The sequence below is a fragment of the Prionailurus bengalensis genome, chromosome D3, assembly GCF_016509475.1.
Source record: "Prionailurus bengalensis isolate Pbe53 chromosome D3, Fcat_Pben_1.1_paternal_pri, whole genome shotgun sequence".
Classification (NCBI taxonomy): Eukaryota; Metazoa; Chordata; class Mammalia; order Carnivora; family Felidae; genus Prionailurus; species Prionailurus bengalensis.
This window is the reverse complement of record NC_057356.1, coordinates 66,173,641-66,199,468: the sequence shown is the minus strand read 5'-3', so window position 1 is coordinate 66,199,468 and position 25,828 is coordinate 66,173,641. Positions and strand designations below refer to the sequence as shown.

Sequence of the window (25,828 nt, the reverse complement as noted above, 5' to 3'; positions counted from 1 at the left end):
GACCAACAAAACCAACTACTTATGGTAGTAAGGTATAACAAATTCAGTTTATAAATGTAACATATGCCCCCTTTTCCCCATAGGCTGTGATACATTTATTGCAGTTTATCTATACATCATGTGTGCTTCCCAAATAAGTTGTAAATCACTGGAAGTGAAGGTAGGGTCAGTTCCATTAAGTTGTAAATCACTGGAAGTGAAGGTAGGGTCAGTTCCATTTTTCTAAGTAGTGACTAACAGAGAACTTTGAAGTCCAAAAAGGATTTGAATTGGTGGAAACCAGAAAGGGTATTCCAGACCTGGAGAAATACCAGCAAAAGTAATTGGTAGTAATGGTGGCATAAAGATTTTGCTCATATTTTCCAAGTTAAATACACACACACACACACACACACACACACACACACACACACCAGGGTATACAAAGTGCAGGGGCATTCCGAGTAGCTTGATAACTTTTTTTGTTATTGTTGAGGATTTGAGATCAAAAGATATCAAACTGAACTTTATATGATCAAATAGCTCACAAGTCACTGTGCAGTGGCCATCTTTGGAGTGCTTTTCATTTCTCACATCATATTTCAGGATTTTTCATTCTAGGATATGCTACCAGTGGGTGAATAGACTTATTTTCCTCCCGTACAAGCCATCTCAACTGTCTTACCCCACCACCAGACAAAACAACTCACATTCATTTGTTCCATTCATCAGATATTTATTGAGCGTCTACTATATGCTGACCAGTGTGGTAGAGGCCCTTGGGATACAACAGGGAACAAAACAAAGAACTCTGCCCTTTAGGATCTTACATTCTAGAGGAGCTGACAGGCATAAACATGAAAGCAAATTTTATAGTAGTTTAAGAGGCACTAAATGCTTTGGAAAAAAGAAATAGAACAGCTGGGGAAGGGAGATGGGGCCAAGCTTTTAACATCTGGAATTTAAAATTGAAGCAAGGTACACACAAGGTACATACATTCTATACTAAGAATACTTTTATGGGTCTTATTTCTTCTTTGCCCTTTTTGGATCAGGTGTCCATTTCCTGCCTGGCAATTTGTTTAGTAATACCATTTACTAACATGTCTGTCGCTCTACCAGGTACCTTTCACGATTAGCCCATTTAACATCATCATTCTCCTTTACAAAAGAGGAAACTCAGGTGCATTTAAGGACCATCAAGAGCGCCAAGCAAAGACAGAGGCTAACTGACTTAAATACAGGTCAAAACAAGATTGACAAACATCCCTCCCCGGACTCCTTAAAGCCATTGTGCCTGAGGTGTGCGCGGCCAAAATGAGTGTGGGCCAGGGAGACAGACGCGACTTGTCAACCGGCCAGGGCCCGGGAGCTACACAACCCTCTGGAAGCCGCGGGCGGGTTGGACCTGGAGGCCCCGCACGCCGGGCCAGGGGTGGAGCCTGGACGGAAGGGGGCGGATCTATCATCTTTCAGTGAAAATGCCTCCTGGAGTGGTTTGTCCTACGTTGTGGCCCGTAGCGTCCCTGAGGTGCCGCCCCTTCTCCGGGAGTGGTGGATGTCTGATCACGTGATAAGTCTAGAGGCCGGAACTGGGCAGGTTGTGGGACGCGCAGGGTTTTGATAAAAACAAACGGCGACGGCGCCGCCGCAGGGTCTATGGCCGAGGCGGTGAGGCCCCAGCGCCGGGCCAAGGCCAAGGCCAGCCGGACAAAAATCAAGGTGAGGATCGCCCCCGCTAGCCTTCCAACACCCTGGCGGATGCTCCCTGCCTGTCTCCTTTTTCCTCTCTTGGGCCTCTCTAGCCAGGGCTACCCATCCCCTGAGCCCTCCGCAGTCGCTGCCCGCACCTCCCAGTATTTGATCCCTTACCCACTGACACTGGCCCTGTTCAGTTATTCCATTTCCACGTTCCCCTGCCGGGTTTTGTCAGGAGCCCGTATTTTCCTTTTCCTCCTCTGACCTCTGTGGGCTCTTTTCTGCTTCCTTGACTTTTTCTCACCTAGGTCTGGATTCCTGCCATGTAGTAGCTTTTCAGTTTCCAGCCTCATCTTTTGACTCTGTCTCTTTTCTCCTTTAAACCTAGGAACATTTTCAATCCTCTCATGCACAAAGAGGGAAGGGACTGCTCCTCCACGCGTAGCATGTACTCTCTGGTAGAACTTTATGGATAGCGACAGATAGAAAGTAGATTATAGTGATGGACCTCTTCACTTTTGAATTCAAGGTGATGGTGCTGCTGCTGCTGTTTATTCTCATTATCCTAGTCATTTATGATGGGGAATGAATGTCCAGAAATGAAACCAGGGCAGGGCTCACACAGTAGAGATAGATTTGAATTTTCTGGGCTTCTTCTGTTGGTGTGTTTTGTATTCGATGCAGCTTGGGTTTTAATTTTACTCCTGTATATTTTCTGAAATGACATTTATTTTACAGTGAACAGATTAAATGCTGGCCCTGGATGGCTGGACCTAGATTATTCTGGCTTACCTAGAACTGAATTTACATTAAGGAAATAATGATGATGGTATTACAATTACTGGGAATTTCCTTTTCTACAAGGGGGTGATGTGCAGAGCAGGCATAACTTAAAAAAGGTATCAAAATCTGATTTTCTCATGGGAACAAAATTTTGACAAGAGACAGGTGTTCACCGGTACGGTATCTAATAATCCATAAATGCTTTATGTGATTGTCTTTCATTATGATACATTAAAAAAAGGCTGTAATGGAGTTGTGCGCATCAGTATACCCAGACCTGTGAGGAGTTACTCTTTGGGGCGAAAGCCATCTTGCTATCTAATTTAAGAAGCATATTTAAGAGAAATAATTTTGCATTGTATTGGGCTGGTAAAGAACTAGCTAGACAGAGGAGGAAGAAAAAAGCCCTTGGTCAACCATGCATAAGGTCCCTGAACCTAGAATGTGGTTGTGCATAACATGTAAACATCAGTCAGGTAGAGAACAGAATCTTAAATCTTAATCTGTAGGGTTTTTTTTTTCTTCAAATGAATGATGAAGTGACAAGTGATAAGTTCAAAGTCATGCAGTTTGACAACTCAAGTTAAAGCCAAATATCGCAATCCAGTAGCTTAATAAAGTCATATATCTATATGTCTCTGTCTATAGATAGAATGTTATAAGTACTTAAAAACTTAAGAGGATGCTCTGTGAAGTTATTTTGTTTGCAAGAGAGTTTCTAAAATAAACTAAAAACCTTAAGCTTTTAATCCATCCTGAAAAACCAATTGCTTATTTTATTGACATATATTAGGCAGTTTTCCTATACAAACCCATGTTAATTTATTTGAAGAGACCTTCATTCTAGAGGTATTTGGTCAAACCAGAAATCTGGGCCACATACCTTTTCTCACTCTCCAAGTCTCATCAGTCACTAAGTCTTGCCAGTTGTTGTTCCTAAATATTCTCTTAATTCTGCTTATTTCTCTCCATCCCACCACTACTATCCTCCAAGGAAGAATTCTTGGATTTCTGCTAAAGGGGCCTTTCCAAGTTCATTCTTGCTGCCCATTCTCTAAACTAAAGCCAATTGATAGTTTTAAAAACAAAACCAAAACTGATACCTCTCCTCCTTAAAACCTTTCAAATGTTCCCCATTGCCCAGAGGCTAGAGTCTGGAGTCCTTCCATGGTCTCAGGGCCCTAAATGATCTGGCTTCTATCTTTCTCTGCAGCCTCAGGTTTACCACTGTTATCTCTTTTGGTTCTCAACTCTATCTATCTGTCTATCTTCTGCTTCAGGACCTTTGCACATGCTGTTTCCTCTGCCCTGACACCTCTTCCTGCCCCCCTTACCCTAGCTAGCTACTGCTCAGTCATGAGATCTCTAGTGAAACAGTGCTTCCTTAGAGCTTTCTCTCATCACCCTCACATTACTCCCTCCTGCAGTGGCACACTGCATCCCTTTTGTCACTCGCCTCACTCGTAGTTATTTTGCCAACAACTCTTCTCCCTTCTCAATGAGGGAAGGCCTTGTCTTGTTCCTAGTATCCTTCACAGCTCTCTGTGCACTTGGTCATGTTTGTTAAATAAAGGAATAGATGCTGGTATTGAAGAATATTTCCAAGCTTTGTCACTTAGAAGAATTTAGTAAATTTCCTCTGAGTAGCGTGAAAAAACAAATGGAAAAAGTCCATAACACCAGTAAGGCCCTCATATTTGTCATTGAAAAAAATTATTCTCTTAGAGTAAATAGATTCATTTTTAGTGCCGGCTGTACTTGGGCCATAATTATAAAGTTCTACATTAATGAAATCTTTATTATCTGTAATATAATTTGTAAATATAACTATTTACAGAGCCATAAAGCAGTTCCAAGGCTCAGTTCAGGAAGTGAGTAGTGTCATGTGTTGTTGCCTTTAGACAGTTTGGGTGGCTTGTGGATTTTTTACTCGGCAGCTGACCTGCATTCCTCAATGTTAATCATCTGGTAGATGACCTCATGTTGTTAGGTTGTGGTTATCACCTCATTCCCAAGAGAGCATCTTTATAACTTTTTCATCTTTTAGTACCATTTTCTACTAGAATATCCCCACCTCAGAGGACCCTGACTTTGGTGATCTTGGTAGATTAGAGGTTAAGTACAGCAGGTTTTTAGATTTGGACTTATTCTACAGATGCAGTGTATTATAGTCCTGGAATGTATATGAACATTAGTTAAATTCTGAATGCCAACAACTCATTAACAGTAACAATGTATGGTGATTGCTAAAGATAGACTGAGATGTGGCCAGAAAGCTGATCACAGAAACAGAAAGACCTTTAAACTGCCATCCCCTATTGCTCTTGCCTGGATGATTTCTACCTCTTAGTCCCTCCTTCCCATGAGTAGTTACAGGAGTGAAGGTAGGGGATGCACTATATATTATTTAGTTCCTTTTGTGCCTCCTAAGATCTATTCATTTGTTGAGCAAACACTCACTGGTCACCTAGAAACTGTTCAGGGTACTTGGGAAATAACAGGAAAATCAAAGAACCTGGCCTTAAGGCAGTTTACATTCTCAAGGGAGAAGACAAACAAACCAATAATCCCCCTAAAAAATAATTAAAATATGTGATATGTTAGGAGGTGATAAGTGTTAGGAAAACAGAAAAAGAACAGGGTACAGAGTTGAGGAGTACTGGTGAGAGATAAAGATGGGTTGCAATTTTCCAAGGTGACATTTAAGTAAATACAGAAAGAGACGAGGGAGTTAGCCACATGGATTTTGGGGGAGAAGTCTTCCAGGCTAATGCCCTAAAGGAGACCTGTCTGGTTTGCCCCAAGAACTGCAGGGAGGCAGTCTGGATAGGATAGAGTGAGGGAGGGGAGGGTAGTGGAATGAAGTCAGAAAGGTAACACAGGGCCAGGTCATGCAGGGCTGTGTCAGCCATTGTAGCAACTTCTACTCCCAGGGAAATATGTAAGCGCCAGAGGGTTTTGAACAGAGGAGTGATACCATCTGAGTTATGCTTTAAAGGAGCACTGTGCTTGCAGTGTTGATAATGGATTGTAAAGGAGCAACAGTAGAAGCAGAGAGACCCTCTAAGCGACTGTTGCAGTAATCTAGGCGACAGGTGACAGTGGCTTGGACCAGACTTGTATAGCAAAGGTGGTAAGGAGTGTTTGAAGTCTGGGAGCTTCTGCAAATAGAGCCAAGAGGATTTGGTGATGGTTTAGATGTGGTATGTGGGAGAAAACAGTCAAGGATGACTCTGAGATGGAGGAGGTGGATGGAATAGGTTTGGGGGCTGATCAAGGGTTCAGTTTTGAATATGCTAATTTAGAAGCGAGTGTCTGCTAGACATCCAAATGGAGATGGAGAGTAGGGTTGGGTATGGGAATCTAGAGCTTGGGAAAGAGCTCCAGGCTCAAGATTAAGATCTGGGAGTCTTTAGTCTAGAGATATTTAAAGCCGGAAACTGAATTAGGTCACTTTGGGAATGAGTGTAGTGTGAAAAGGTGATAAGAAAAGAACCCAGGGCACCCCAACTTTAAGAGTTTGGGGAGAAGAGGAGGACCCACAAAGGAGTGTGGGAAGCTACCAGTGAGGTATTATGTGTCCCCAGTGCTCTTAACTGAGAATGTAGGGCCCAGAAGCTGGGTGAAGGAAGTGTATAAAGGAGGAGGAAGAGGTCAAGCCTACAAAATTCTGACACGTGAAGTAAGATTGTTAAGAGCAACAGGAAAGAGGTGGCAGCCAAGAGGAGATGTACTCAAAGCAAAATATAGAGAGACCCCATCACTCCCCCCAAGTCTTTGTACTTGTGCAGCATCCCTGTCTACGCGCCACCCCCCCCCCCCCCCCCCCCGCCCAAGGAGAGCTGGTAAAATTGCCCCAAGAGCTCTTGATCTGATACAAACCCACGTGTCCAAGCCCTTTTTATCTGTTCTGTGCCAGACATTGTGCTAAGTGCTGTGGATACAGACATTATTGATAAACAGACCCTGCCTTTAGAATAATCTCATGGAAATATTCTGTGAAATGTGTAAAACTGAACCTTCATTATTCATGAAGAAGCAGCTCGTTGTTATTTTTATGGAAGGAAAGGAGTCGTAATTATTTTCACTTACTCCAGTTCAGAGAGAAAGAATTGCAAATGAGGAAACTTCCATTTGTTTCCCAGAACTTGAACTCTCATTTTTCTTCTGATTTTACAAAAGTGCTCATTGCTTAAAGAAGTATGTGTGCCTGAGAGTACACACATACACACACACACACGCACACACACACAGAAATGTGCAACAGAAATGAAATACCCTGAATTCCATCTCCTGGAGATAACTGGTAGTGGCAGTTTGTGTGCATTCTTCAGTTTTTTCCCACATGTACACAACATTCCAGAGCATATTTTATTTACTGTGATGTATGGTTAAGTGTGGTTTTCCATATTAACGACTCTTCCATTTCTGTATAAGGGCTTGATTATGTTTCCTTCTGTGGAATTATTTTAAAATTTGTTCTCTATCCATATGTAATTTATGTGGAGATCAAAAATAAGGAAATACAGATTCCTAATCTCCCGGCCAATTTTAGTTGTAAGAAACTTGTCTTTTGTTTAAAATAAAATGGTATGAATTTTTGCACACATAACTTGATACACATGGAGCCCTACTTAGATTTTATTTTGTGATCTGTAATGATTATTATATGTACAGTATGTTCTCCTTTATCTCTAGTTAACTCAAGTAGGCAAAGTAATTGGAAGCTGCCTTTTTAAAGTGAGATTTTGTATTTTTAGCGTAAGAATAGATTCATATTCTGGTCTAAAAGTTGCGTTTCCTCTGAATTCATTGGATAATCCCTCTGCTTTCTGAGAGGCATATAAAAATAAACTGAGTGTGCCAGAATACATGGTAAATATTTTCTAGATAATTGAATAATGTCTTTATCTAAAGTTCTTTATTCTAGTACCTAAGACAGAGCTCACCGCACAGTTGGTACTCAGTAAACCCTTACAGTCCTCCAATCCATCACTAGTGTCTCAAGAAACATTTATTGAACACTGCTGAAAATCAGGGGCAGATCAGATCCAAAAACATAAGATATAGTCCCTGGCCTTGAGATACTTGTGGTTTATGTGGAGGGAGACAGAACATAAAGATAAATAAAGATAAGTAACCGTATGTCTAAACCTGTAACGAGGGCCGGATGACAAGTATATATATAGCAGGAGTTCAGAGTAAAGCACGTGCGGAAGGGTCATTGTAAGAAGATTTTGTCTCGAGGCATGATCATAACTGAGTCATCAAAAGCGCTGAGTGCCAGAGTTAAGAGTCAGTCTTACATTAAGTGGAGAGCTGTGGCTGTGTCTGTGGTGTTTAGAGTGGTGTCTCAGGAAGGCCAGTGGTAATGGCATCTGGGATGAATTGGTGGTGGGGCAAAGGCTGGAGGCTTGGAGACCATTCAGGGCCTGTTCCCCTTTTCCGTGCTTTGGAAAAGTGACATAAGCCACAGGGAGCCACCACTGCTCCTGAGGCCTTGGCTTTGGTGATGATCTCAACAAATTCCCTCTCCCTCCACATTCACACCCTAGAGGTCCTGCCCCGGTCTTGGGATTTGTGAGGGAACGGTATCAGGCCTTTGCCATCAGCCCAAACAGTTGTCCGTCCTTCCCTCCAGGTAGCTTCCTTGGTCTGGATGGTCCATTTGAATCAAAGCACCAGCTTCTCTGTCCTGCCTCCGCTCCCTCCTTAGGCCAACTCCAGGCTAATTCCTCTTTGGACCTAACTTCCCTAACCTGTACAGGTGGAATTTTTTGATTCCACTTTTGAACGCCAGAGAAGCACTGACTTCCACCCCAGGGGAAATAAAAGCCTAAACAAAGTCTTAGGTGTTCTTCCCAGAGAGGCTAGGAAGTTTTTAAAAAATTCAGTTGATTCTCTAGCCATATTATCTGTTGCTAGAGCTGCTGGGAGTGGGCAGGCGAATTTGGGAGTAGCAGTTGGAGACTTCATTTTGTTAGTGAAGGGGAAGAATTTGAAATTACAAGGGCAATTCTGGAGTGAGGAGAGAGAGCAGTGAGGTGAGGTTGGAGTGGAGTGAGATGGGACATGGGGAGGTTCAAAATTGCCTGAGGGACAGGCTGGGGAGGAAGCCTCTGGATGCCTGTGTGTTGGAGGAGGTGTCGTTGCTTGCCTTGCCCTTGATCATATGGCTCATCTTGTGGCTGCTTCCAACTCCCTGTCTTCCAGCTGGCATTTAACACCCCTCGAGGTCTCTTCTGGCTTAAGGAAAGAGAAATAAAAATCTTCTGTGTTTTACATTCCAGTCTCTACTTCCTTACTTCTCATTCATTTGTCGGCTCACTAAATTTTAAAAATCGCTCATCTTTGTTTTTAATAGCTTTATTGAGATGTAATTCACATACTATACAGTTCATCTATTTATAATGTACGTCAGTGGTTTTCAGTATGATTATAAGGTTGTGCAGCCATCACCACTGTTGGGAATTGTTCTCCATAGTGGCTGCATCACGGTACAGTCCCGCCAGCAGTGTATGAGGGTTCTAATTTCTCTACATCCTTGCTGTCACTTATTATCTTACTTTAAATAGTTATCCCAGGGGATGTGACGTGGTGTCGAGGGATTTTGATTTGCTTTTCTCTAATGGATCATGATGTTAGCATCTTTCTGTGTGCCATTTGTATATCTTCTTTGGAGAGGTGTCTGTTCACATCCTTTGCCCATTTTTAAATTGGATTATTCATCTTACTATTAAGTTACAAGGGTTTTTTTTTTTTTTAATTCTGGATATAAGTCCCTTATAAGATAATTGATTTGCAACTATTATCTCCCATTGTTTGGGTTATATTTTCACTTTCTTCACAGTGTCATTTTCAGCACAAATAGTTTTGATTTTTATGAAGTCCAATTTATCTATTTTTCTGTTATTTGTACTTTTGGTGTCATGTGTACCCCAAGGTTATTGAGATTTACTCCTGTGTTTTCTTTTAAGGGTTTTAAAGTTTTAGCTCTTACATTAGGTCTATGATAGTTTTTGAATTAATTTTTGTATATGATGGAAGTTAAGGGCCCAATTTCAGTCTTTGGATATCTTGTTGTTAAGCACCATTCATTGAAGACTACTCATTCCCTGTTATATTGTCTTGGCACCCTTGTTGAAAATCATTTGAGCGTAAATATAAGGCTTTATTTCTGGATTCTCAGTTCTCTTCCATTGATCTATGCTAGAACCACACTGTCTTTATTACTCTAGCTTTGTAGTAGGTGTTGAAGTGGCAAACTGTGAGATCTCCTTTGTTCTTCTTTTTCAGAATTGTTTTGTCTATTCTGGGTCTCTTGCATTTCCTTATGAGCTTAAGATCCAGTTGGTCATTTTATGCAAAAAAGGCAGCTGAAATTTTTATCGAGATTATGTTGAATTTGTGTATCAATTTGAGGAGTATTGCTGTCCTCCATGAACATGGAATGTATTTTCACATATTAAGTCTTTAATTTCTTTCAGTAATGTTTTGCAATTTTCAGAGTACAACTTTTACAATTCTTTGGTTAAATTTATCTCCCTGTATTTTATTCTTTGTTCATTATAAATGAAATTATTTTCTTAATTTTACGTTTTGATTGTTCAGCTCACAAAAATTTGACCTTTCCCCTGACCAGTATACCAGCGTTTCACTCACTGTAGTAACCAAAGGCCTCCCTCTCTTGATTTTCTCTTTCTGATCTCCCAGTCTGACAAACCTATTTATTATAGAAGCATGCTGAACATCACTGCAATGTAATTGGAGCCACTTTTTCATTTTCTTATAAATACTCGTGCAGCGCTTGCTTGTTATTCGTGATTTTAGGCAGTTGGACAGACTGGTTTGTATGCATTGTGTGGCTCATATCTGAATCTGATATCCACGGTTCATAGTATAGGTGAATGTAGTTTTGGAGGGGGCACATTGCTTCTTTACTCACCACTTGTAAATGTTTGGTAGCCATATTCATTACCAGCAAGATGACCTCAAATTCCATTTCAAAAACATTTATCTTTTCTTCCTAATATTAGGTACAAATAAACATCTTACATTTTTGGTTATTTACTCACCAACTTTTTTTTTTTTTTTTTTTCCTGAACATTTGCTGGACGGCACAATCCAGAATCACTGATAACTTGTGTAACTGTCAGGTTTGTCTTCCTTACAGTTTCACGGTGAAAGGGAGTATTTGATTCAGTCATTTTTCCAGTTTGTTTGGTGTAACAATTTTATTTAAGTAATTTTCCTGTAATTTTTTCTTCTCTATCATTGTGTTTTCCAATGTGTCTAGTTTGTTAGTGCCTGAAAATTTTTTAAAACCATAATTCATTTTATTGCATTTTTTAATGGTTAATTTTCTGTTTTTTTTGGTTGTTGTTTGTTTTGTTTTGTTTTTTGGAGTTAATTTTGGACTTCACAAAAAGTTGTAAATATAATACAGAGAGTTCCATATACCCTTCATGCAGCTTTATGTTATCATCTCACATAATCATAAATTCTATGGTCCAGAATGTTTATCACAGCCAAGGAATTAATTTTGGTACAATACTATTAACTAAAATATAGAATTTACTTGGATTTCAGCAGTTTTCCTACTGATGTTCTTTTTCTGTTCCAGGGTCCAATCCAGGATCCTACATGGCATTTAGTTGTCCTGTCTCTGTTGTTTGCTCCCATCTCTTGATAGTTCCTCAGTCTTTTCTTTGATGACCGTAACAATTCTGTTGTTTTGTAGACTGTTCCTTAATTTGAGTTTTTATCTGGTGTTTTTTATGATCATATTGAGGTTACACGTTATTGGAAAGGCTACTGAAGAAGTGATAGGCCTTCTCAGAACATCACATGGGGATGTGCTACTGGTGATGTTATCCTTGATCACGGGTTAAGGTATTAACCTGCCAGAATTCTCCGCTGAACCTTACTATTTCCCCCTATGTAATTACTAAATATTTAGGACATACTGTGATGCTCTGCAGCTGTCTTGTTTCTGCTTACATTTTCACTCACTCACTTTAGCATCCATTAGTAGATCTTGCCTGTGACAGTTATTACCATAGTGTTGTAATGTGAATTTTCTGTTTTTCTCATTTCACCTACATTTATTGATTGAAATTCTTTAAGAAGGAAGACATTTTTTGTCCATTTACGTTTATTTTATCCCGTGGGTCATAATCTAATCCTGTAGTTACTTATTTTATTGCTCAAGGTATTTGACTTTTTCCGTGCTCAAGGTATGGGTTTTCTGTGACTATGTGAAGATGAAGGTAAATCTATTGAGGCCTCAGCTACTTGGAAACTGTTCTGTTTCACTTGACCTCTAGCAGAATGGAGAACAACCTAATTAAAACTTTCCTCCTCTGTCCTCGAATCATGATTTACTGCTTATTTTGATGTCTTTCTCTTTTGGGATTATACTAGTGAGTCTCCCAAGTTTACTGTAGTCAAAATTGATTAATAGGAAACATGAAACACATCGCTCATGAAGTTTATTTAGGTTCCATTTTCTAAATTATAAAATTTAGATTTTATATACAGTTTAAGAATTTCTTATGTTTAAATCATCAATTATTGCTATATTACAAATTAATTCACATTATAAATCTTGTTTTTAGGAAAAGAAAAAATCTGAACCCCTTCAGAGGGAAGAATCTGATGAAGTCTCCCTTCCGAAAACCTCCAGAGAGCTGGAAATTTCTGCTCCAGCTTGTGAATTCAAAGGAGACTGTCTGAAGGTATTAACTGATTCTCAGCTCCAGAATGCTGCCAGTGGACACAACGGGAGTGAAATGTTTGATGTACCACTCACCTCCTTAACTATAAGCAACGAAGGGTCCCTGACATGGAACACACAGACCTCAAAGGAAGGGGAGGAGGTCAGAGCCTGTGCTGGGGACGATGCCATGAAGCCGAAGGTCGACCCTGGAGACAGTGCCGGAATCAAAGTAGAAACCCCCAAGAACTTTACAGAAGCAGAGGGAAATAAATTGATACAATGTGGACCTTCTGAAAGCCCCTTGCAACCTGATTTTTTTCATACTCAGCAAGAAATGGAAAATTTACAGGTCAGAGAAACTCCGAAAAAGAAAGAAGACAAACAAGCCTTGGGTCTTTCTCCAGAGGTGCTACAAAATGTTGGCCTGCAGAGTTCTTGTGAAGCCAAAGACATTTTTCAGCCACCTAGAGTGAAAAGACTGTATCCCCAGCTGCCAGCTGAAATTGCTGGAGAAGTACCAGCTTTGGTGGCAGTGAAACCCTTGTTCCGCAGCGAGCGACTGTACCCCGAGCTCCCATCTCAACCAGAACTGGTACCATTTACTAAAGAACAGCTAAAAATCTTTGAGCCTGGTTCGTGGCTGGAAAATGTTGAGTCGTATTTAGAAGAGTTTGACAGCATGGCTCATCAGGACAGGCACGAATTTTATGAGTTGCTATTGAACTATTCCCGATGTAGGAAGCAGCTGCTGCTGGCTGAAGCTGAGCTCCTTGCTCTGACGTCTGATTGCCAAAATGCGAAAAGTCGACTATGGCACTTTAAGGAGGAACAGTTGTCTGTGCAGGTATTTTGACTATTTCAGGAGCCTGGGGGATTTGCGGTGGAGGTGCTCTTCTCGTGAGGCCATCCAGGTCTGGAGTATGCTTATACTAACGCTTGACCCTGACCTAGCCCAGAGTAGTACAGTGGAGGAGTCACAAAATCAGATGCCTGCAGGGGCCACGCAGGTGACCTAGAGAAGTGAAGTGGGCTGAGCGGGATGGTGGTCACTGGGCTCCTGCCCAGTGGTCTGGGCTCATGCCTGGCCCAGCAGGGGCAGCTGCTCTTAATTCCTCGCTGATTGTTGCTTTGAGGCTGTGTGGTCCCGCATTGCCACGTCTTTTCAATTCCTAAGAAGAGCTGGAAATCCAGATTTTTATGGGCGGGATCCTGAAATGTAAATGTGGGCAACAAAATACAGAGTAGAGGACAAGCAAGTCATGTCTCCAGGTCAGATCCAGCCTGTGGACCATTTACTTTGTAACCTTGGGCATAATGCCAGGAACATCCAATAGGTGGAGAGTGTCAAGGAGAGCATGATCCATGGAGTAAGCTTGAGATGTGATGAGGAAACAGGGAAGGCAATCAGATGTGGCTGTATGGAGGCCAAGGTGGCCATTAGGAAAGCCATTCCATAGTGGCCTGGGAAGGATGGCAAGGAAGAGAAAGCCGCTCTTGGCAAGTTTGGCAGTGAAGGGAAGCTGGAGATACCAAGGAGAAATATGTGCTTTTCCCCCGTCCTTAATCCTTATTTATTGGGAGACTCGTGTATCTCTCTTTGTAGATAGAAAGGAGTCTGTGGAGAGGGGAACATTTGAAAATACTAAAAAGGAGGATAGAATCAAGAACACAGCTGAAGGTGTTAGTATTGGGGTGTTAGTATTGGAAAGGAGAGGAATTTCTTTTGAGCAGAGGGTAGATACAGAGATATTTTGAAGTCCCTTAAAGTTGTGGAGATCTCACATTATCTTCAGTGTTTGCAAAGTAGAAGGTAAGATTATCAATCATGAGAGTCTTAGGAGCAAGTTTTATTATTTTTTTCTGAGGGTTTGTTTTTCCTTCTTTGACCTTGTGATGCTTTACAATTGGCATTATACTTCTCGGCACCTGATTATATATTTGATTTATTCTTCTCTATGTGGCGGTACTGTCCCCTCACCATGATTTATAAGCTCTTTGAAGGTGGTACTGAGCCAATGCATCATATGCCTGCAGCCTGATTCTTTCAAGTGCAAAGAGTTAACTGGTTTCCTATTTTCCCCTTTTGTCCACCGCTAGGGTATCTGTGCAGATCAAGTGAAAGTTTCTGGCTATCATCGCTACCAAAGAGTAGAGATGAATGAAAATGCACTGGGGGAGCTAAAGAAGCTATTTGATGCCAAATCTGAGCACCTCCACCAGACCCTCGCTCTGCATTCGTATACCTCTGTGCTCTCAAAGTTGCAAGTGGAGTCTTACATTTATGCCTTACTCAATAGTTCAGCTGTTCTGAGATCTTTAGCAGTTCAAGGCCAAGGTAGGTGAATAATCAAAGTCTCACTCTTTCTTGTGATCTGCAAGGAAAAAAAGAATTGAGGGGTTGGTTGAATTGTGCCCTAATTGGTATTAGAAGGGAACATTTGTGCTGTTTTACCTTGTCTTTCCCAAAGCAGGATGGAGATCTGCCTTAGTAACATTTCTTGGGAGCTATGCCAGGTCTCCCTTCCCTGGGGCTGTCAGTCTGTGCTTCTCTGGGAAGCCAGAGAGCTTGCTTTTTATCATTAATGCCCCTTACTGTCCTATTTATGTGCTTCTTAACCAAGTCAAATTCAAATGCAGTTTTTGATTGTAAAACTGATACTCAGCATACTTTTTCATCCTCTGTTGTACTTTATTTTTGCTTGTCTGGTTTGTTGGGCTGTTTTATACAACTTTCTTCGGAGGATCTATAATGTTCTGCATTTTTTATCATATTTGGGTTTTACAAGACTAGCTTTGATTGTGTCATGTATTAAGTATGAATTAGCTAATTGAATTATGCAATTTTTATTTCTAGGGGAGATATTAGGAATATTTTTTTTTTCCAACTTCTTTATTTTTTATTTTTATTATTATTTTTTTCCATATTTAGTTATTTCATTTTTTTTTTTTCTGAAATTTATTGACAAATTGGTTTCCATACAACACCCAGTGCTCATCCCAAAAGGTGCCCTCCTCAATACCCATCACCCACCCTCTCCTCCCTCCCACCCCCCATCAACCCTCAGTTTGTTCTCAGTTTTTAACAGTCTCTTATGCTTTGGCTCTCTCCCACTCTAACCTCTTTTTTTTTTTTTTTTTCCTTCCCCTCCCCCATGGGTTCCTGTTAAGTTTCTCAGGATCCACATAAGAGTGAGACCATATGGTATCTGTCTTTCTCTGTATGGCTTATTTCACTTAGCATCACACTCTCCAGTTCCATCCACGTTGCTACAAAAGGCCATATTTCATTTTTTCTCATTGCCATGTAATATTCCATTGTGTATATAAACCACAATTTCTTTATCCATTCATCAGTTGATGGACATTTAGGCTCTTTCCATAATTTGGCTATTGTTGAGAGTGCTGCTATGAACATTGGGGTACAAGTGGCCCTATGCATCAGTGCTCCTGTATCCCTTGGATAAATTCCTAGCAGTGCTATTGCTGGGTCATAGGGTAGGTCTATTTTTAATTTTCTGAGGAACCTCCACACAAGGAATATTTAAAGTAAAAAAAATCCTTCCCCCTCATTGATTTCATAACTAATCTAAGAGCTGGGATTAGACCAGAGGTCTGCTGCTTTTTAAATAAAAAATAGATTTTGATGAAGTTGGTTTTCCCTTTGTAATACTTCACAACATTAAATACAGTTTTGGATTACATATTTAGTAGAGAGAGTTAAAAAAATTTTTTTTAACATTTATTTATTTTTGAGAGAGAGAGAGACAGAGCATGAGCAGGGGAGGGGCAGAGAGAAAAGGAGACGCAGAATCCGAAGCAGTCTCCAGGCTCTGAGCAAGCTGTCAGCACAGAGCCTGATGCGGGGCTCGAACCCATGAACCGTGAGATTATGACCTGAGCTGAAGTTAGATACTCAACCAACTGAGCCACACAGGCACCCCGAAATTCAGATTTTTAAAGAAGTTTCATTTATTTAAGTGATCTTTGCACCTAGCGTGGGGCTCAAACTCACAAACCCAAAATCATGAGTCGCATATTCTTCTGACTGAGCCAGCCAAGTGCCCCAAAATTCAGATATATGTATGTATATATATATATTCTAATTTTTTTAAAGTTTATTTATTATTTATTTTGAAAGAGACAGAGCACAGGCAGGGGAGGGGCAGAGAAAGAGGGGACAGACATCTGAAACGGGTTCTGTGCTGACAGCAGGGCCCGATGTGGGGCTTGAAGTCACAAATGTGAAATCGTGACCTGAGCCGAAGTCAGACACTTAACCACCTGAGCCACCCACGTGCCCCAAATTGAGATATTTCTGATGCAGTTTTTTCTCCTTTGGATTTTTATCTGAACTAAATATTTTGAGAAGTTATTTATTTATTTATTTATTTATTTATTTATTTATTTATTTATTGAGACACTAAAAATTCTCCCCAAAACACCACTTATATGGGGCTCATTTAATCCTCTTTTTAATTTATAGCTGGTAAACAGACTGAAAGCTTTCCCTCTGATCTGTGTCAACTAAAGGAGTGCATTAGTGTCTTATTCATGTTCACCAGGAGGGTTAATGAAGATACTCAGTTCCATGACGATATTCTTCTCTGGCTGCAGAGACTGGTAAGGAAACAGATAATTGAAGAATTATCTCTTATTATAGTTCTTTTTCTCAACAGCTTCTTCAGCTAATTCATTTAATATGTTAATTAGTGACATTTTCTTTGTTCATGACACATGGAAATAAGTTATACTTACCTAGTGTGTTATTAAGCACAAAGTGTTTTTTCTTTCTAATAAAGTTTAAGCTAAATAATCTTGGGGCTTCATCCTTGGGAAGAAATGGAAATGTGGGAAGCATGGTAAAGCAAAGATTAGATACGTAGTTAATATAGGCCGCCGCTCTGAAAACTTCCATGTCATTTAGTTTTATCATCTTATGTTTGATGTTTCGTTAAAAGATTAAGAGAAAAAAGACAGGTGTCAGGATTTGGGAAACTTAAGAAAGATGTTAAGTGTAGTAGCGAAGGAAGCTTCTTTGTTTAGTGGTTTTCAGTGGGGCCGCCTTGGGTGTTTTTTTAATTTTCATGCTAGAGTTCTTACATATGTGGTAAGATCCCAAGCATACTTACTTGGATTTGAGAATCTGTTACAAACTGAGACTACATTAAACTACTTGGCTTGTATCTATTCACATGTGGCCAGGAACATTGGGAATTTGTCTTTTGCCAGGTAATAAAAATTGGGTTGCAGGAAAATACTTACGATATTTTGATCGTAGTACTCATGGGTTCATAGGCCTCTGTGTGTCTCTGTGGTAGAAAGTCACCGTTCATAGTGTATCTTTGGGTGTGTACTACATGTATGCTATATGGGTATATATGCGTGTAGTAGATCTCTCTGGTTATTCTTCTGAAAGATTCACGTATTTCAACATTGGCTAAGTGACTTACTAGACCCTTAGGTGCGTTTTTCTTCTTAAATAGTGAAACTCTATGTTCTCTCCTGTTCAGGTATCAGTGTTACAAAGAGTTGGCTGTCCTGGAGATCACTTTTTCCTTTTAAACCATATTCTTCGATGCCCGGCAGGTGTTAGTAAATGGGCTGTTCCTTTCATCCAGGTATGATGAATGGTTGTCTAATTTTGAGTGGGATGAGAGAGATTTTGTTAAACATTTTTTCCTGAAGAAATTGCTTTTTTTCCCTTAAAAAAGCTATTTAAAAATATTAATATTTAAAATAAAAATTTTAAAATACATCTATATATATATTCGTATAGTCATAGGAGTTTTTATGCTGAAACTTCTTGAGCCACCCTAATTGATGAAATTAAGATAGAATTATAAGAGTTCCCTTGTAGTCTGGCTTGGTAGGTTCAGTAGTATTTAATTTTGTAAAATTTCTGTGCAGGAAGGCTCACTAGGACTTTTTTGGTAATACTCAACACAGCTTTGTAAATTAATCCATCTCAGTTGGTACAGACGAGGCAGACACCTTGAGCATCTCAGTGCTTTAATACTAGCAGAGATCCGCATCTGTGTGATGATCAACTCTCAAATAATCACCTTCAGTGTTGATTACGTGGTTCATGGGTTCCCCTCTCTGTTGCTTGCCTTTGGGTTGTTCTGTTACTCACAGCAACCACTCAGATGGGTAGAAGCCAAGTGCATGCCAAGTTCAACTTCTCCACATTACCTTTTCTTCAGTATTTCTGGTGGTGAGAAGTTTGAATCGTTTTGGGTAGAAGGGAGATTTTTTGTTTTGTTCTCTCTTTGGATTAAAACAGCAGCATTGTCCTGCATCCTGTCTGGTTACAGTGGTCGAAGGACAGTGCTTAGCGAGCGCTGCTCTTGGAGGACAGCGGACTTCAGTACTGCCAGGTAGCCCGCCAGCTGCGCTCTGCTCTTGTGGATTCGGCGCGAGTCCATCTTTGTTTTCATAACCGCTCCCTTTGTCAGGATGCTGGTGAACTAAGAACGTGGATACTCGGGTTGTTGGTTTTCTACAGTATGCTTTTTCCTTTTCTGATTTCAGATCAAAGTGTTGAATAACCCGTCAGGGGTCTTTCATTTTATGCAGTCCCTTGCTCTGCTAATGTCGCCTGTCAAGTAAGTGTGGAAGAGCTTTATGAAGTAGAAATTGAAATGCTTCTTTCTACCAAAGGATTGGCTTCCTAAACTGCTCAGATCCAAAGAACTGCTAAGGGAAGAGTCAGCATTCCAGAATTTAATATTGTGGATTTTCTTTGGGTTGGATACCCTTTGTCCCCAGGTGACCTTATTAACTGCTTATGTATAAACAATTAAGCTTTTCTGGGTGCCCCTTTTTAGTGGGTTTGCCTCTCCTATCATATATGTCATTGTGAAAGGTGCCGTGGGGAGATCGGAAAAATCATCTTTTCCTTAGAAGAAGACATTTAGAGTCAGAGAGGGAAAAGCACAAATTGCCAAGCTGCGATTGGCACACTAGCACTGAAGAGGCTGAAGAGAGGAGGGTGGAGCCATGGAAGAAGGTTCTAGGTGCATGAGCTGGATTGCAAGAATGGGGTGGATCTCAGCAGGAGTGAAGGAGCAGGCAGTGCTCTGGCAGTGGGGAGAACAGGCAGTGGCCCCAAGCACAGGTACAGATGGCTGTGCAGAGGACAGGCAGGAGATCAGTGTGGCTGGAGTGAAGGACTATGTGGGGGATGGTCAGACAGATGAATAACCATGGTGACTTGGATTATAGAAAGGTTTGACATTAAGACAGAGGAATCTAGAATTGATATGGTCTGGGCCTGGCAGCAGTTGAGGACTTTTGAACAAAGGTAAAAGTCGTATCAAGGAAAGTTGGGATTGACTGAAGGCAGAAGAAGATGTGCTTCTGCTTAACTGAATTACAGGTGCAGACTTTTGGCTCTCTTGGCTCTGGATCCTAACTCACCATCCGGAGGACACTTAACTGGGGAAAAAGGCACAGTCTGTCTAGGTGACCTTGAACAATGTTACTACCACTTGCTCTTGGTCCTAGAAAGCCCGTCTGCCTCAGAGCCTGAGGTGGGATCATGGTGGTGGGAAAAAGAAGGAGGGGTACCTAAGGTCATCTTCCCAGAAAGGGATTAAGTAGCTGGCTAAATAAGGAAATGGTGGGAAAGGGGTGGTTCTGACATAACCCTGTAGATGTCTGAGCCTGACTGACTGTGAGGGCACTGGTGCTGATAGACCCAAAAGACAAAGGAGAGCCGTTTTATAAGGAGAAATGTCTGAGGTCATTGGGGGCCTACAAGTGACAGATACCAGTGGACATTTGGGGCTTCAGGACTGGAGCTCCTCAGGTTGCAAGGGCAGCAGTGGACCTGTAGAGCTGGAAGTCATGGGAGAAAGTTTCTGTAACAGGAGGGAATGGATGAATTTTTCAGGGTCAGGCCAGAGGGGAAGGAACAGGGGGCTGAGAACCGTGTTGTGGTCCAAGAGGAGAAACTTCTCTAGTTATACCTGCTCCTCAGATCTAGCCAACACCTTGTGAAGTTTGGCTGGCAGGAATTCTCTCCAGTTCTCTCTGCCTGGGTACAGGGGGGCTTCTGCAACCTGTGGTAGATACGATTTTGACTTAATGTTTTTGCATTAGATGTACTCTTTTGCCCTATGCAAGCTTCTGAGTTACCTGCAGATTGTCCTTTTTTTATTCAGTAAAGCATGGTTCCTAAAATCGTGTACCTGGCAACACTTGGCAGGCCTGGCTCGAGTTAAGGTACCGCCACTCCGTACGTGTCAAGGTCCCAGGGAGTGTGGGGGCTGTGCCGGCATAACCGCACTCCTGCAGTGACTCGTCATGACTAATTCAGAGTGGTGGAGGTCTCCACCCCCAATTAGTAAGCTTTTAGCTTCCCTGAGTTTTAGCCAGTTCTTATTTCTTGTTTACTACTTTAAGCCATTTGAAGACTGGATGGATGGCTGACTCTTCTCTAGGGTCAGTAGATGATCCAGAGTATGTGCATGTGGGCTTTCTGCGTTTATGTGATGGGTTGATTTCCCTTGTCCTTTAGAAATCGAGCAGAGTTCCTGTGCCACATGAAGCCCAGTGAGCCGAAGCCATCCTCCTCGGGGCCTGCATCTGGGACCTGGACACTAGTAGATGAGGGAGGAGAAGAGGTAATTTGTCATGTCTGCATTATTTTGGTTAATCATTTTTAAGCTTCTCTTATGTACCATGCATTGTTTCAAGCACTTTTCACATAGCATCGCATTGACTTCTCCCAGTAGCCACAGGAGGCAGGTACTGATGGGATCCCCACTTTACAGATGAGAAAACTGAGGCACAGGGGGTGAATGATTTTTCCCAGATCATAAGGTCATTAAATGGTGGCACCTCTAGAGCCTGTGTTCTGAACCAGTGTGCTATGTTGACGCCTGTGTGTAGAATATCTTCCTCTTCAGCTGGGAGAATTTGGAACCTGGGAATATTTTCATACTCTATAAAATTTGCATTAGGATTTTCTTTTATGTAGTGACAAGTTTCTGGACTGGGAGCTGGGGCTTACCGACGTTCTTCCTTTAACTGTTACAAATACTTGTCATCCAGATCTTCTCATTTGAAAAGTAGAAGATAGTTCTTTATTCGTGATGAGGATTGAATGATCAAAATCTAGTTTCTCAAGATAATACTTGTTGATTTTTCTTTCTGCTATATACAGGGTTAGTGTATTTGTAAGGGGTTCTCCCTCCAGCTAGTTATCAGCCCTGGCGCTTTTTTATGGTCCACATCCTGATTTGATGTGCTGTCCAGGATGGCCAGGGACCAGATGTACTGAGACTCCTTTTTTTTTTTAAATTTTTTTTTTCAACGTTTTTTATTTATTTTTGGGACAGAGAGAGACAGAGCATGAATGGGGGAGGGACAGAGAGAGAGGGAGACACAGAATCGGAAACAGGCTCCAGGCTCCGAGCCATCAGCCCAGAGCCCGACGCGGGGCTCAAACTCACGGACCGCGAGATCGTGACCTGGCTGAAGTCGGACGCTTAACCGACTGTGCCACCCAGGCGCCCCCTGAGACTCCTTTTTAAAAGGAGTTGACAGATCACAACAGACAGTTCTCAGAATGACAGCCATGGCAGGTGTGGGGATCATGTCTGTATTTACCCAAGTGCTCATTCAGGAATGGGAAGCCCCTTCACACACTTCTTACTCTTTAGACATCTTTGCTAGAGACTGAACAGTCACCTTGAAGAGAGTCTCTCAGGAGCTGGTGCAAATCGGTCTTTTAAAGATTGTGGTGGAACCGTTTTTTTTCCTTCAAGAGTGTTCTCCCCTGAGAGAGAAGTCTTTTCTGTGGTAGGTTTCCTGCATTTACTCCCAGAAACAGATAATGATTGAGGACCCTGCAGTGGTGCCTGGCTTCACTGATTGTTGAGTGAATTCCAGAACTGGGGGAGTAGATGAGAGGGTTGAGAGTGCTGTTGGCTCTATAAAGGCTGTGGGGAGGAAGGCACGCCAGATCCGCTACATCAGTGGTTGGTTGACGCTGGCTGCCTATTGCAGCTGCCTTGGCAACTTAAAACTCTTGCCCAGGCCCCTGGCCAGACATCCAGGTGCTTAAAGGCCTCCTTGGTGATTCTAAAATACAGCCAGAGCTGAGAGCTACTGCTAGTAGAGCTGAGGCTTGCTTGTTAGCCATTTAGGACCTAAAATGGAGGGGGAAATGAGTGGCTTGGGAAATTACGAATGAATCACATTAGTCCCTTGCTGAAGTTGAGTGAGAATCATCAGGATCTCTGCATTTTTCATAGCGTTCCCTTTTGAGTGTAGCATATCTTAGGACACAGATCAGCTTGATTTCTAAGTGACTTTCGTGCCGTGTGTCAAACAAGAACCTCAAAGGCTTCGTCTGTGGAATCGCTACATATGACCTGTTACTCTCTCCTGCTCTGGCAGCACCACCTGACAACGGAGCCTCAGTTATCTATGGCAGATACAGAAATTGCTTCGCTGTAAGGCAGTTAAGTACTACAGTAGGCCTTGATTTGGGGGCAGGAGACCTGTAGCTAAAATAACTGGGACTCAGTATGTGGCTCTTTAATTGATGTTGTCAAAGCAGTGGGCTTTATAGTAAGATTCTCTACTCTAGAAGAACTTTTTTTGTTTAAATCTTCTTTGGGACGGAGATTTCATGAGAGCAGTTTCGGCCACTGAAGGACGGATGTGACCCAGATGCACATAAAATTGTGCTTGCAATTTTGGGGGGTTTACAGCCCATCTGTGGAACTGATGCTGGGAGGGGAAGTCCATGAAGACACATGGTCCATGATGTACCACTCATGCCTGTGATAATTTAGCTCCTGTTGACTCTAGAGCACGGTGCGTTCTCATCAAATCAGCTGACGTGATTGTGCATCTTTTCCCTTAGGATGAAGACCCTGAGACCAGTTGGCTGCTTCTTAATGAAGATGACTTGGTTATCCTTTTATCACAGTTTCCATTTCATGAGCTCTTTCAACATCTTCTTGGGTTTAAAGCAAAAGGTAGACTGATTTCTTTTGTCCTGTGTAAAATGTGGTTCCTGATTCAGGTTCCCCTGTGCCTGGCCATACTGAACAGAGATGGTTGCATCAGACCTCAGTGAGATTTCCTTCCTTTCTCTGGTGCTTGTGATTTCCCACTTAGTGCTGAAATGGAGAGAGGTCACCTAGCTTGCACATTGCCCAACTTTCATAAATTGTTTTCATTTTGCACTTTGTCCCAGGTTTCCCATCTCCTGTTCACAGAGGAGCCAGAGCAACGGAGATTGTTATTTTTTCTGCCTTGGCTTAGTTTCCTCATTGAGGTATTTACAGTCGTATCCTTCAGTGTTTTTCATAGCATTTATAATTTTTTCCTTTTCTCTGATTAACTTCTAGGTGATTATTTACCTGAAACAACAAGACCTCAAGAGATGATGAAAATGTTTGCGTTTGTTAACTCACTAGTGGAGCTTCTGGCTGTGGGGTTAGAAACATTTAATAGAGCGCGCTATAGGCAGTTTGTGAAGCGAATTGGTTACATGATCAGGTAATACTGCCGTTGGTACATCTGTTTCTATTTGCTTTCGCCTTGGTCAGATGTAGATACTGCGAAATTGGGATGATGGACATTTTTGTGTATGCTTCACATCTGACTGATTGTAAAAGTAAGAATTTTTTTTTCACCACCTAGCAGGTGGGAATTCTGTAAATGCTTCCAGTCAGGATATTTGGTTAATTAACTCAGATTTAACTGGTTTGCTAGGTAATTGTCCTTAGAGTCAAGATCCTCAAAGCAGTTGCTGGGTTGAACGTGGCCAGAGAAACTGAACTTGGTCAAGGAAGATGAAGCCACTTTCCTTTTCCTTCGCTCCCTCTTTTCCTTCTGCCTCCCAGCCTTTGCCTGGGAATTGCCACCTAGCGGTGGAAGATTGGCAGCAGCTCTTTTGTGTCATTGTTTCCCTGTTTTCTCTTGTATTTATTCTTATTCTGATTTTGTGTTAAATACCATTTAAAGAAAGTTGCAAAGACTTCATCAGCGGCCACTATATTTGAACTAGGGAAAGCATTATTTATTTGATTGAAAAATGAGTTTATGCTTTTATTATCAAGTACCAATAAATTTTGACAATATGTACTGCTTTTCATTGAATTAATTTTGTATCCTCTTTTCTGCATCATTAGTTTTTCTGTATTTACTGGGTCATTCCCGATAGCATATAAATATGCTGTTATTTCTTCCAACCACCCTTCTCTCCAAAAAAACCCTCTAAAACTTCTCCCCCTCTTCGGTTTTGTTTCCAAAACAAAATAGATTGTAATTAATTTATTTTAGATGTGTATCCATCTGCCTTGTAAAGCCAGGTAAATGATTATAGGATGCCCTGAAGGGCTGGAGGGTGCCTTTAAGGGCTTGAGAAAGATGATGGACATGAGATGGTGGGAAGAGGGATGGCTGGTGACTTAGAGAGTAATTTCTTAAAAGCTAAAAGTCTATCTACTTATTATCAGAAGTCCAGACATTTATTTGCTTATTCTGCTTGGTGTAAATAAGGTAAAATCTGTCCTTGGACTCATATACATGATGTAGGATTGAGTGCTCGTTATGTGCTGGGAATATACTTCCTCATTTTATTTTCTCAGTAACTCTATAGGAGAGGCATTGTTATTATTGCTTTAAAGTCAGTATTCCCTCTTTATATTGTTTCTATGTAAATACTTACAGTATTTACTGTAGCATATGGTACATATGTAGCATATGGTAGCATATTATGATTATTCTTTCTTTGTTTTCCATCTGCTTACTTTTCTTTGTATCTATCACAGATTCTTCTCACATCTTCCAGCTGTAGCATACTTTCTACAAGGTCCCTTTCTTCAGGTCATCTGTTGGTTCCAGGTTTTTCCCTCCATGCTTGCCTGAATGCTCCACAATCAGGCTTCCCCCCCAGTACTACCCAAACAGCTCTTAGGAGTGACGGTTGCTATTGAACTTTGTTGTACTGATCCGGTGACCGATTCTGAGTCTTCCTCCTCCTTTACATCTTTCCCATAGTTTACATGGCTTTCTCAGAGTTGCTCACTTTCTCCTTAAGACACTTTCTTTGCTTGGTTTCCAGGATCCCACATTCTCCTGGTTTCTCCTCCATTTTACCTGGCTGCTCATTTTCTGACTCTGGTCGTTTTCATCCTCACGTCCCAAACTTCTTGATGTTGGCGTGCCTCAGGGCTCATTTCTGGACCTCTTCTCTCCCATCTAAACTTGCTCCTGGGACCTCATCTGTTCTCATGTCTTTAAATACCACCTAAATACTGTTAGGATTGTCAGAGTTCTATTTCCAGCCCGTGCCTCTCTCTTAACTCTTAAGCTTGTAAGTCCAGCTGCCAAGTCAGCACCTCTACTTGGGTGACTCATGAACATTGTAGTTTAATACACCCAATGGGCCTCCCTCTTCCTGCCTCCCGCGCTGCTTCTCCGTGGCCTTCCCAGTTTCAGTAAGTGGCAGCTTCATTCTTCTGGTCGCTCTGGCCAGAACATTTGGTGTTATCCCTGACCTTTCACACCCCACATCCAGTCTAATGGCCAGTTCTGTCTACCTTCAAAACACCATCTGCCATCAAATCTAAGATGCCACCAATTCTGAAGATGCATTTATGTGTCTCTAAGAAAGAAAAAATG

At 41.5% G+C, this 25,828-nt stretch overlaps 1 protein-coding gene across 1 annotated transcript in view; it reads left to right on the top strand.

The window, feature by feature from the left end:
• The first annotated feature begins 1,574 nt into the window (after positions 1-1,574).
• The window catches only part of EPG5 (ectopic P-granules autophagy protein 5 homolog), a 108,576-nt gene continuing 84,322 nt past the window's right edge, over positions 1,575-25,828 (top strand). The window contains exons 1-9 of the mRNA XM_043558716.1: positions 1,575-1,701; positions 12,078-13,022; positions 14,276-14,513; positions 16,662-16,798; positions 17,689-17,796; positions 18,710-18,783; positions 20,700-20,805; positions 23,058-23,172; positions 23,548-23,698. Coding sequence (XP_043414651.1) covers positions 1,639-1,701; positions 12,078-13,022; positions 14,276-14,513; positions 16,662-16,798; positions 17,689-17,796; positions 18,710-18,783; positions 20,700-20,805; positions 23,058-23,172; positions 23,548-23,698 — 1,937 coding nt within the window. The 5' untranslated portion in view covers positions 1,575-1,638. The remainder of the gene's footprint in view (positions 1,702-12,077; positions 13,023-14,275; positions 14,514-16,661; positions 16,799-17,688; positions 17,797-18,709; positions 18,784-20,699; positions 20,806-23,057; positions 23,173-23,547; positions 23,699-25,828) is intronic.